We start from the raw sequence: 12,502 nt of genomic DNA on the forward strand, positions 1-12,502 counted from the left end.
CACAGGTTGTGTGACAGGTTATTGCACAGGTAGTGAGTGACACTGAGATTGAATTTTGATAGTAAGGTAGTGACATGCATTATACAGCCACATAGTGCAGCAGCAATAAACAATAAACATATTAGCTGTTACAAGCTAAAATTAGTCATATTAGTTGTCACAGATGTGGCTTGGTGTAAAGTTATTGCCAGATGTTCAGTGTTATTTATAAAGAGTTTAGTAATCTGACAGCCTGATGGTAGTAGATGGAAGAGTCCTTGCGCTGGGTGAGTGTGGTCCTTAAGGATGCTGTAGCTTTACGCAGACATCAGCTGTGGTAGATGTTCTGGATGGTGTGAAGACTGCTACCAGTGATGTCCTCTGCTGTTTGCACCATGCTCTGTAGTGTTTTCCAGCTCTGACTAGTGCAGTTCCCATACCACCTTGTGATGCAGCCTGTCAGCAGGATCTCAATGGTGCACCTTGTAAAGTTAGTGAAGATGCTGGTGCTCATATCAAACTTCTTTAGTCTTCTTGGGAAGTAAAGTCTTTGTGAGACTTTCTTGACCACAGTTTGTTTGTAAAGTCCAGGACAGATCCTCAGTAATGTGAACCCTGAGGAAGTTGAAGCTGCTGACCTGCTCCACCTCAGCATTGTTTATGTTGATGGTGGAATGTTGACCTCCATGCTTTTTCCTGAAGTTCACTATCATCTCCTTTGTTTTGCTGACATTTAGAGAGAGGTTATTTTCCTTACACCAGCTGGTCAGTGATTTCACTTCATCTCTGTAGGCACTGTTGTCGTTGTTGGTGATGCGGAATAAGATGGTGGTGTCGTCAGCATACTTGAGGAAGACGTTACAGCTGTGCCAGTATAGTCATGTGTAAATAATGAGTACAGGAGTGGACTGAGGACTGTGTAAAATACCCGAGTTAAAGCCATTTAAAAGTAGCTTTGGTTGCATCTTGGATGTTTTATTTAAATTCAGTATTTACTGGACATTGCTTTCAGCTATCATCACAACAAATTTCAGCTTAAAATCTCTAAAATGGCTGATTTATTGTATGCAGTCATCTTGGCAGCTTTAGAAATGTCACTAGAACCTGATCTATGTTTGGACAGTTTTTGTCCTTTTGAGCGCTCTGAATTGACAAAAATAATAGCTTTGTCCAAGCCATCAACATGTCTGCTAGATCCCATCCCAACCAGGCTATTTAAAGTGGTACTGGTACTTCCCCTAATTAATACCCACATTTTGGATCTCCTTAATTTGTCTCTAATTAATGGTTACGCACCACAGCACTTTAAGGTTGCTGTAATTAAACCTTTACTTAAGAAACCTGATCCTGATTCAGGAATTCTAGCCAGTTAAATTAAACAATAGCTTCATCCAAGCCATCCACATGTCTGCTAGATCCCATCCCAACCAGAATGTTTAGAGGCATTTCCCTAATTAATATCCCTATTTTGGATTTGCTTAATTTGTCTCTAATGGATGACTGCGTACCACATCGCTTTAAGGTTGCTGTACCTTCACTTAAGCAGCCTGATCTTGACTTGGGAATTCTAGCCAATTATATATTTATATCTTATGTAACATTTATCTAAAAAAAATCCTGAGAAAATTGTTGCAAATTAATTGTGTGAACATCTGGACATAAATAATCGGTTAAGGAGTTTCAGTCAGGGTTTAGAGCTCATCATAGCACAGAAACGGCACTGGTGAAAGTAACTAATGATATTCTTATGGCCTCAGACAATGGACAGGTGTCTACATTGGTCCCGATAGACCTCAGTGCTGCATTTGATACAGGTGATCACAATATTCTACTACAGACTTGAATATGATATTGGGATTACAGGAACTGCTCTAAAACAGTTTAAATCAAAACGATTCGATATATTACAAATTGTAAATGTAAATAATGAATCTTCTTCATACACCACAGTTAGTCATGGAGTTCCTCAGGGATCAGTACTTGGACCAGTACTCTTTGCTTTATATATGCTTCCATTGGGTAATGTTATTAAACAGCATGGGATCAATTTTCATTGTTATGCTGATGATACTCAGTTATATTTGTCCATGAGACCCAATGAACTCAATCAGTTATTTAGATTAGAAGCATGTTTTATAGAAATAAAAACCTGGATTACCCTTAATTTTTTGCCTTTGAACTCAGACAATACAGAGTTTGTGGTTTTTGGACCTGAACATCTTAGGAATAAATTTTGCAATCTGTCACTTCCTCTGGATGGCATTAATTAGACCTTTTGTTAAAAACCTTGATGTTATTTTTGATCAGGATATGTCTTTTAACCTCCATATTAAAAATATTACCAAAACTGCTTTCTTCCACCTGCCATCACTAAAATTAGAAAAATGTTGTCCAAATGACAATGAAAAACCAATCAATGCATTTATCACATTTAGGCTGGACTATTGCAATCAGCATCTGGGTGTCCAAAAACTTGTTTAAAAAAATCTTCAGTTGATCCAAAATGCTGCTGCCAGAGTTTTAATGAGTTAGTGTGATGGGAACCATATATGCATATTTCATTCAACCTTTATTTAGACATACATACATACATATACATATACATACATATACAATATTATTTAATTTCTTCCTAATATTTGAAGTGTTCTAGTAAAGCTGTAAATTTCCACTGAGGATGTAATTTGTTATCAACGTTGTAGTGTAGGTTTGTACTTGGAGCTTTGCTCTGAGACCTTGGGTCAGTGGTGCCACACACCACAAGGCTGGTTCGGTCCAATCGAACCGAGATGTTGTTGATTAGCTCACCTGCATGTTTATAAATATCTCTGCAGCGAGACTGCTCCGTGTGCTCTCCTGCAGACGCTGAGACACTCTGTGTGTGACTTGTGTATTGCAATAAACAACGTAGACCATTTTTGAAGACATCTTTCATTTCACCTGTTTCTGTGTTGAGGCAATTTAGAGCCGAAAAATCCACAACACTGGTATAGATCATATCTCTCCAGTTTTTGCTTCTCACCATTGGCTCCCTGTCAAATTCAGAATAGAGTTCAAAATCCTACTTGTAACATACAAAGTTCTCAACAACCTAGTTCCATTATATCTTAAAGATTTCATTGTTCTTTACTTTCCTAACTTTGCTCTCAGACTGCAGGTTTAATTATGGTTCCTAGAGTTTCCAAAAGTAGAATGGGAGGCAGAGCTTTCAGTTATCAGGCTCCTCTCTTGTGGAACCAACTTCCAGTTTTGTCTGTGAAGCTTGCACATTGACTACTTTTAAGATTAGGTTTAAGTCTTTCCTTTTTGATAAATCCTATAGTTAGGGTTGGCTTAGGTTTCTTGAACTATCCCTTAGTTATGCTGCTATAGGCTTAGACTGCTGGAGGACAAATTGACCACATTTCCTCACTTTGCTGCTGTCTTTACTTTACTTGTTTGTATTTGTAATTATTTATATCCTTAACATGTTTTTTTTTTGTTTTGTTTGCTTGTTTTTTGTCTTTCCTCTAATAGAAAGTACACCTGGACCTGTCATTCTATGTTTGTCTGTTTCGCCTTCCTGTCCTCTCAAACCCCAGCCAGCTGAAATAGATGGCCGCTCATCCTGAGCCTGGTTCTGCTGGAGGTTTCTTCCTTTTAAAAGGGAGTTTTTCCTTTCCACTGTTGCCTTTGTGCTTGATCAGAATGGGAGACTGTGGCAAAGTGAAGATTCAATGAAATCTGCTGGCTTCCTTACATCATTTAAACAAATTGTTTTTTTTTTATGTATGTGAATGTTTTTGTACAGTGCCCTGAGATAACTTCTGTTGTGAATTGGCAGTAAATAAACTGAATTGAAATGAACTGATTAGACTTCCTGTGTCCTTTCAGGATAATAAACCATGTACTCTCCTTGTAGGAAGCCAAAGAAAACCAGTGTTGTATTTCTATTTAATGAAGCCCCAGGTTCCACTGATGAGACAAGTAATCCACTCCTCATTTGAACTGCTTTGTTTAGCCAAGCACTAATCAAAGGACAACAAAGTACATCCCTTCAAGTGATAATCATCTTGACTTGTAACTGAGGGGAACGAATCAGATTCATTTATGTATGTTTGCATGTGTGTGCATGTTTAATGAGGATGATATTTGCCATTAGGAATCTTGTTTTTCTTGAGCATGCTTAGCTGATTACGAAGCAAGCACATACAGAGGTCAAAGTGCTGCTTTTGCATAGAAAACAGAAAATCTGTTGGACAAAATTCATGTCAATAAAACAAATTCTTTCTTAGACTTCATGAGTCAGTTTCCTGCACACACACACCTGATTTCAATCAATGGCTAATTAACAAGCTTTGGCTGAACTTGATGACCTGCTGGTCCTGTGTCAGGATCTGTGTGCTCTGTGTTGTTTTAGTCTTCTCATGGCTCTTTTATCTAGTTTTATTATCTTTTTTTCTGTGAGTTTGTTTTACCTGTGTTTTAGCTTCCCCTGTGTTTTCCACTTCACTGGTACCCCTTTTCCATTAGTAACGGTACAGCACAATTTGACTTGACTCAGCACTTTTCCAAGGCTTTTCCAGTAGTAACCATTCGTAGAACTGGTCCCTTTTTCCTGACCGTTGTCTCTGGGGTTCCATCCGGGCCGAGCCGGCACCAAACGTGATGTCAGAACACTGTCAGTCACTGATTGGTCAGTGGGTGGAGTCACCAGGGCTTTGAGAAATTTTCAAAACACCCGATCCGCCATTTGCAGTAACTCAACTCGAGGAGCGACTGGACCTATTTTAAAGATTTTAAAAACAATAACAACAACACCGTGGTCTAATGCTGAAGTGCAGGCATTTTTTGTGCTTGGTGGCCGACGACAAAATTCAGAGCGAGCTAGATGGAGCTCTGCCGGTCCCCGACTCTCCCCGGCCCTCTCCACTGGAGCCTCGGAGCCCCCTCAGGCCATGCAGGGCATCATCTCCCTGGCTCCGAGTTCCACTGATCACTGCGGAGGATCATAGGAGCTACTGACTCACAGAAGGCCGTTGCCCAGACTCCGGCCTCGCGTGATCATGAAGGCCGAACCCTGACGCCCGGCAGACGGGCGGACCGGGACGGTTTGGGACAGAGGGTGGAAACGATTTTTAAAACCATTTTATGTATAAAAAATAATGTATTATTTTTATCAATGAAGATTAAAAAAACTAAATAAATGAACGGTACCGGTTTTATCATGAAATCCTGTTTTCACTTTAATGATTATTAAATAATCTGTTAAAGTTAACTCAGCTGAAAAATCATAAAAATACTAAATTATTGGATCTCTCAGGAATATTTCCGTCAAACATGTTTAAAGAAGAGATCCAGCCTTTAGTTCAACTTTATTCTAACCCACAGATGTACAAATCACAAACAAGAATTAAATTAAAGCTAAGCTAAAAATAAATAAAAAAATATGTAAACAAGAAACAAAACCACATATCTAATTGACCAATAAAAGTAAACACAATGAGTGCAAATACATTAAATGATGAAGAAAACCTATACAATATTAAATATAGATGTTTTTGTACAAAGTAGAATCTGGTTCATCAGAGATTTAATGGTGAACTAAAGTTAATTAGCAGGATATATATATATATATGTATATATATATATATATATATAAAACCTATGTGCGTGCGTGTGTTTAATTAAATCATTTTAATAATCTGTATTCTTTTTAATTTACCAGAAACTTCTAAATAAATTCTCACCCTGTACTGAAATCTGTTTCAGGGTCTTACCACCACCAGCTGGGAAGGCGCGTGACATCAGTTTGAACCCTGCCCACTAGAACCGGTACTGAAAGTACAATGGAAACATAATGTGTAATGTACCGAGCCGAGTCGAACCGTGCTGTACCGGTACTAAAGGTACTAATGGAAAAGGGGCATTATAGTGCCTTGCCACTGTCTCAACTCTCAGAGCTGAGAGAGAGCTGAAGATCACAGCAGGATGAAGTCAGCAGGACCACATCATCCGCAAATAGCAGAGAAGGAATCCTGAGACCACCAGACCAGACTCCCTCTGCCCCCTGGCTGCACCAAGAAATTCTGTCCATAAAAGTTATAAACAGACTCATGACAACAGGCAGTCCTGGCAGAATCCAACTCCCACCCTGAAGGGGTCCACCTTACTACCGGCAATGTGAGCCAAACTATCGCAACGCTTATATAGGGACCGAACAGCCCGTAGCAACGGGCTCCCAATCCTATACTCACAGAGCAGCCCACACAGTGTACCCTGAGGAACATGGTCGAAATCCTTCTCCAAGTCCACAAAACACATGTAGACTGGACGGGCAAACTCCCATGACCCCTCAAAGACCCTAGTGAGGGTAAAGAACTGATCCAATGTTCCATGCCCAGGACAGAACCCGCATTGTTCCTCCTGGATCTGAGGTTCGACCAACGATTGGAATCGCTTCTCCAGTACCCCTGAATAGTCCTTATCAGGGAGGCTAAGGAGAATGATGTCCCTGTAATTAGAGCACACCCTCTGGCCTCTTTTTGAAGAAGGGAACAACCACCCCAGTCTGCCAATCCAGTGGCACTGCCCCCAATGCCCCTGCGATTGCAAAGGCGTGTCAACCAACACAGCCCCGCAACATCCAGAGCTTTAAGTAAATCAGGGCGAATCTCATCCACCCCCAGAGCCCTGTCGCCGCAGAGCTTTTTAACTAACTCGGCGACCTCAGCCCCAGTTATGGATTGACTAACACTGATGCTGTTCACCAACTAGTCACCAACAATCACAGCCCAGCAAGGCTTAAATAACTGTTAAAGTGTTTCCATCCACATATTACTGCTGATTTTAACTTTTTTTAATCAGTTCTGGTAAAAATGTGCTATTGGCAATCATTAAAAAAAATTAGTAGATTCTTGGAAATCACTTATTACTTTTTGACCCACAGTGGGTCCCTGCCCCCAGCTTTGAGGACAATCATCAGCATGAACAGCTGCCACTTTGTGCTCACTTTAACAAAGACAACATACCTACTTACAAGAAGCACATCATTATTTACTGTAGCCATTTATATTGAAGTGCCAAATATTAACTGTTATTTTCACAGGAGAACTCTAAGCTACTTTAAAACTGGATTCATAGTCTTCAGTCAGCTGTAACACAATTAGGAGGTTCTCCTAGACGTTTGATAAATGTTTATTGTTTCATGCTGCCAAAAGTCAAAGGCAGAGTGATAATGTTTTAGCCCATGTCTGTATGTGTTTAGCCAAATATGATGCCATTGGACTGATTCTAATGTAGTTGCAAACAGCAATTCCAGGATTTAATCATTATGTGATGCAATTAGGTAAATTTTTTTAGGTATTTTTTAAGTAATAATTTTGTCATACTCAATTTAAAATGACAGCATTTCATGAAAACAAAATCGCCAGAGTTTTCCCTGATTTTTCTCCTGAGTAAATATTGAAACTTACGGATATATTTCAGTCACGCAAAATGCTCAGAGGGCAACAGAGTCCCATTCAGAGCCGACAGGAAGTGTATGGTAGCCTACAGTACGTGCATACGGCAATCTATCCTGATATTAAATATATTGCATAAAATGTCAAACTAAAAAAGCCACCATAGTCAATCAATAAGTCTACATTATGAACACAGTAGAAGCAGTACATGGACTCAAATATACTATACTAGCATTAATGCATGTCGACATTAAATCTCAGAAATAACATCTTTTACCAGCAGAGCGGTGATCAAATTCCCAGAGATTTCCCTGTCTGGAAAATGTTAATTTTACAAGTTTTTCCTGATTTACAGAACTGCTGGGAGTCCTGGTCAACTTCTACTTCTAATATTTTAAACACTTTTCCTTGTATCATAAAAGTGCAAATAGGCGACTCTAGTTACCTGCTGGATCAGGTGTGGTCTCCCAGTGCAAGTCTCCATCCTTGTCCCTGATCCAACCACACAGACCGTCATCAAAGAAGCAGCTCAAAAAGCCAGATTCTGAACAGAGCAACAGGTGAGGTGTCGGGATCACACATATACTGGTAAACAGAAGTACTTTGAATGTCAACAGGAGGACATCTGGAGCTTTCTCTGATGAAAATAAAGTGATTTTTCATCATTTACGAGGATATTTGATACTTTTGAGGAACAATCAAATGCACTAGAGTTGAGAGTTTGTGAATGTTCACTTTCTGCTCCTAGTTCTTGTTGCAAACATTTTAAAAATACATTGTTTCAGCTTAAAGTTGTTCTTCTTAGTGAGTAAGTCAGGTCCAGAGGACCTTAACTTTTTTAGATTTTTCTACCTGGATTATTGAGCATGCATCAGGATATCTTCTTAGTGACTTAATACGCTGAGACTTTATCAGTGAGTCAGTCCAATAAATGATGCTTTGTTGCACAAATAGCTCCAAAGATAAAAATAACTTCAATCATTTAGTCTCTTAAAAAGGGTTTCCAGGGAATAATGAGTCACTTTTCATTCATTTGTTAAGCAAAACAGGTTTTCTCTCTTGACAGACTAAATAAAAGGATGCACAATGAATAAACACAAAAATAAATCATTAGGCCATTTTTGTATTTTTTTTTCTCCACTGGCATTATTAAATCATGTTGAGCAGCGGTGGGCAAAGTTCTGCTAATATCCTAACAGCTAATATCAGAACAAAAATTTCACTTAGTGGATTAGCGTTTTCACTGACTTTAGAAACTGTTGGCAGAATAGTTCCCACTGAATTAGATTTTGCCAACTTTAAGTCTGCTAACAAAATTCACTAGCTTGTCTGTTATGGCCGTGTCTTGAAAAGTCCGTTAGGCATGCTACTGGCTTACTGCTGGCACACACGACAAGATGTGATTGGTCGACGCAGCTTCAACTGGAAGGAGACAAAGACGTGATGCAGACTGAGTGACAATTGTCAAAGCTTTACTGGTTTAGTGTTAAGTTCTGTTAATTTTTTTTAAAATCCGTTTAGCAGTTTAGCGTTAGCAAAGCTAGTTTTTTAGTTTGTGGAATATAAATAAGCTAATTTTTTTGATTATCTGTGCCCACCACTGATGTTGTGTGAATATCGCACAATCCTTTTGCTTCACAAAGCTTGCCGGTACTAATGAAGGGAATTTCTGTATTAAGTCCTGTATAAAGTAGATGTGCTGAGCAGAAAACTGATGTGCTTCTAATCAATTGATCATTTGAGCCATCAGCAAGTGAGACGTAGACGACGTCTGAAATTGCTTTCTGGGCTGAGAGTCATTGTTTAAGATGATGCTTCTAAGTTTACTGTGTCACCTCTTTTAAACACACATCGGAGAACATTTTCACCTCCATAACAGCTATGCAGGAGGTGATTACCTCTTTTTCCATCACTCATGTGGTTAGTCTATCAACTTTTGCCTATTGTGCCTGTTGAATATTTACCTGGATCATCTTTGGCTTCATGTGCCGTGTTGCCGAGCTCAATGTCAAAGTCGGCATCAAGGATGGTGTTCTGGTCATGGTTACGAGGGACTGAGGAGAGAGAGACACAGGATTAACAGGATAAAGGATTATCCTAGGTATTATCTTGGTACATTGCTATTGCTCGGAGCTGCTGTATGGCTTTGCATCAGTGCTCAACAAAGGACTTGACAAGGATAAATCAGTGTCACGGCTCGTGCACACCCAGGATTAGGAACGTTCGGTCACAGTAGAGTATTGAAACTATCAGAGTAGCTGAAAACCTTTAAGAACAGCAGAGGTCAAATGGTAGTCATGCTAAATAAAAGGGCCACAGTTCATCTGATGCAACCTCTGGTCAAATGTTGCAACCAGTAGATCAGCGTGTCCACTGTGAGGCATGCAGCCAGACCCAAAATAACCTCAGTCTCTTTTCAGTGGGATCCTACTGCTCAAATACCATGGGCCAAGCTGCGATATTAAAGGTCACTTTTATTTATTCCGATTTTATTTTTGTACATTAAAGCTGAGGGAACAAATGATCTTGGCTGGTTTTTATTGGCTTTTGCAAAAATCTTTTATTTAAATCTCCAGTTTGATAAAACGTCAGTGGAATTTAAATAGTACGATCGTCATTAAAGCGTTGTTAGCATTTTTGTGCTAACTTTCTGTTACGAGTACACTGGAAGCTACTTCAAATGTCACTCATCCTCGTCCTCGCACTGGGTCAGGACCAGCTGGCAGGGTGCAGCAGGCTTTCAGCTGCGGTAATCTGAGACCAGGCTCTGCAGCAATCTTTGGCATCTGGGTGTCTCTCTTTGCATGTGTCTGTGTTTGTGTGTCTCATCTGATCTAGACCCCCCCCACAAACCCTGTCGATGCACTTTGTCTTCTTCCTACAACATTAATGAAATTTTTGACAATTAAAATGTGTTTTTAAGAAATATATCTGCACATTTTCTGCAGCCATCTCATTTGTGGGAATTTTAAATAGAGCACAACCTTGATACATAACATTTTCTCAGAATCTTCTAATTATGCTACTTGTGACAAAAAAAGAAACTAATTATGAATTTCTAAATGTTAAATATTGCTTTGTTTTAAAACATTTCATGATGTTTTATTCCATCCAAACTTTTCAGTCAGTGAAAGTTGTTAAAAAATGCTATGTTCTGCCAAAATGTGAAGCAAATTAATTCAAAATCTAACTTTAGGTTAAACATTGTCACCACAGGAAAGCTTTTAAGGAGCTTTAAAACACACAGCACTGCTTTTAGTCTAATATAAATGATTTTTGAGAGAATCCACAAGGTGTTGAGAAGGTTTGAAGCATCTCACGGGATTATGGGTTTTCTTATCCTGCAGGGAGCTTATATGGAAGGAATTCCACTTGGGAAATCCTTGTTTGTTTTCTTGCAGACTTGATGAGGGCTGTGATACTAATTTTGTGCCTCTGCATTTAAAAACTGGAGTGCGGGAAGGGGGGTAGAAAATTAACAGGATTTGAGAGTGGGACGCAAAAGGAAAGTCATGCTGAAACTAAAACAAACAGAAACGCAAGTGAGCCAAGTAAAAAGATCAAAGTATATTTATGGCCTAAAGGAATGCACATCACCTGATGTAATTCTTGCCAGAGTTTTAACTGAAAATGGGTGAAGGTGGAGCTGTTTAGGTCACATCTCATTGGGAGCTTCTGTGATAAGTTTTACTGCTCAAACATATGAGGATGACCATAAGCTCCAGTATGTGTAAAACTGACTGACAGTCCTTTTTAGGTTTCCTGAGGTTATCTGGCAGTGGCAGCCTTCTTGTTTTTGGGTCAGGTCTGAAATTTAATGGGTAGTACATGACTATTGATCCATCTGGTGTTTCAGGAGACAATTTGCTGAGTAGCAGACACAGTGGACTCCAGGAGTAAATGACCAAGTTTTAAAAACAGATTTTGCTCAATAGCACGTAGAATAGGTGTTATGGGAGACTCTCAGCTACTTCCACGCCACCTTTTTGCTCATTACCTACAAAACTGACTTGAGTTGTAGCTGTTTATTTATTTGCTAAGGTTGCTTAGCTGTGGAGGCCATCTTGAATGGGACTGACTCCCAAAGGCAATCACTTGTAGATGTACATCCAATGATTAGCTTCTGAACGTTTCATTCACATCCAGACTCATGACATATTCTGCTCTCTCACACACTCTGTCCTTGCCTTTGGTAGCAGGCAGTGGTGACATCGACATTAGTTTGTCCATTACATATTCAGAACTGTCAAAACCTAGAATGGATCAAATAAGTTCCTTTAACTTTTTGTTTAAGTCCAGCCCTTAAAACTGTTTTCATGATTCCACAGTTGGATAGCAGAGATGTTACAAGCACACAGAGACCATGATTTATTTTTCACAGAACACACATGCACCATCTCAAGAAAAAGCATGTTGGTCTGCATCAAGAGCTATTTTCAAACTAATTCTTCAAAAAACAAACAAAATTACTGTGTAATATTTGTTTCCCTTACTCCTCATCTCTTTAATATTCAAACCATCTTCAGGAAGCTCTGATTTCCAGAGCTCCAAACTATTAGAATGACGTCTTCCTGAAGCAGGGCATGCATGTGTTAATACAATCTTCTCTCCTATCTTTTTTTTAATTTTTTTTACGAGTTCTGGCAGGAAGGATGAGGGGATGAGGAAGAATCACTGTGTCTAACCTCCTATATTTTTTTACTTTAGCTGCTCCGTCTCATCAAACGTGTTGCAACTGGGATGGGTTTGGTAAAACAGGTTCATCAAAAAGGCAAAAAGAAGATATATGGATGCAGTATGTGGACGTAGCTGGAGTTAAAGATGGGATATACGGCTCTGGGAAGGGAACGGATCTTAACGATCTGTTCGTTTCAAAGAGACGTTCAATTTTGAACAGCAGTAATGTCATCACGTATGGCCGCACGTGATGACATTACTGCTGTACGTAATGAAATACGTTGTCCAGGCCGTACCATGCGTCTAGTCATGTGGGAAATAACACATGAATTTACAGCACAAGGATATTATAGATTATCAATCCCTGGACACAATGTAAAACATAAAAAAATAATGGGGCTCTC

The 12,502-nt window shown here is 39.3% G+C and overlaps 1 protein-coding gene across 2 annotated transcripts in view; it reads right to left on the minus strand.

Moving 5' to 3' along the window:
* npnta (nephronectin a) overlaps nucleotides 1-12,502 on the minus strand; it is a 110,102-nt gene that overhangs the window by 5,818 nt on the left and 91,782 nt on the right. For both annotated transcript variants that reach the window (XM_037698225.1, XM_037698224.1), the window contains 2 exons: nucleotides 9,386-9,475; nucleotides 7,867-7,965 (listed from right to left, as the gene is read on the minus strand). In XM_037698225.1, coding sequence (XP_037554153.1) covers nucleotides 7,867-7,965; nucleotides 9,386-9,475 — 189 coding nt within the window. The remainder of the gene's footprint in view (nucleotides 1-7,866; nucleotides 7,966-9,385; nucleotides 9,476-12,502) is intronic.

Source organism: Nematolebias whitei, chromosome 3 (assembly GCF_014905685.2).
Source record: "Nematolebias whitei isolate Nwh7 chromosome 3, NemWhi1, whole genome shotgun sequence".
NCBI lineage: Eukaryota > Metazoa > Chordata > Actinopteri > Cyprinodontiformes > Rivulidae > Nematolebias > Nematolebias whitei.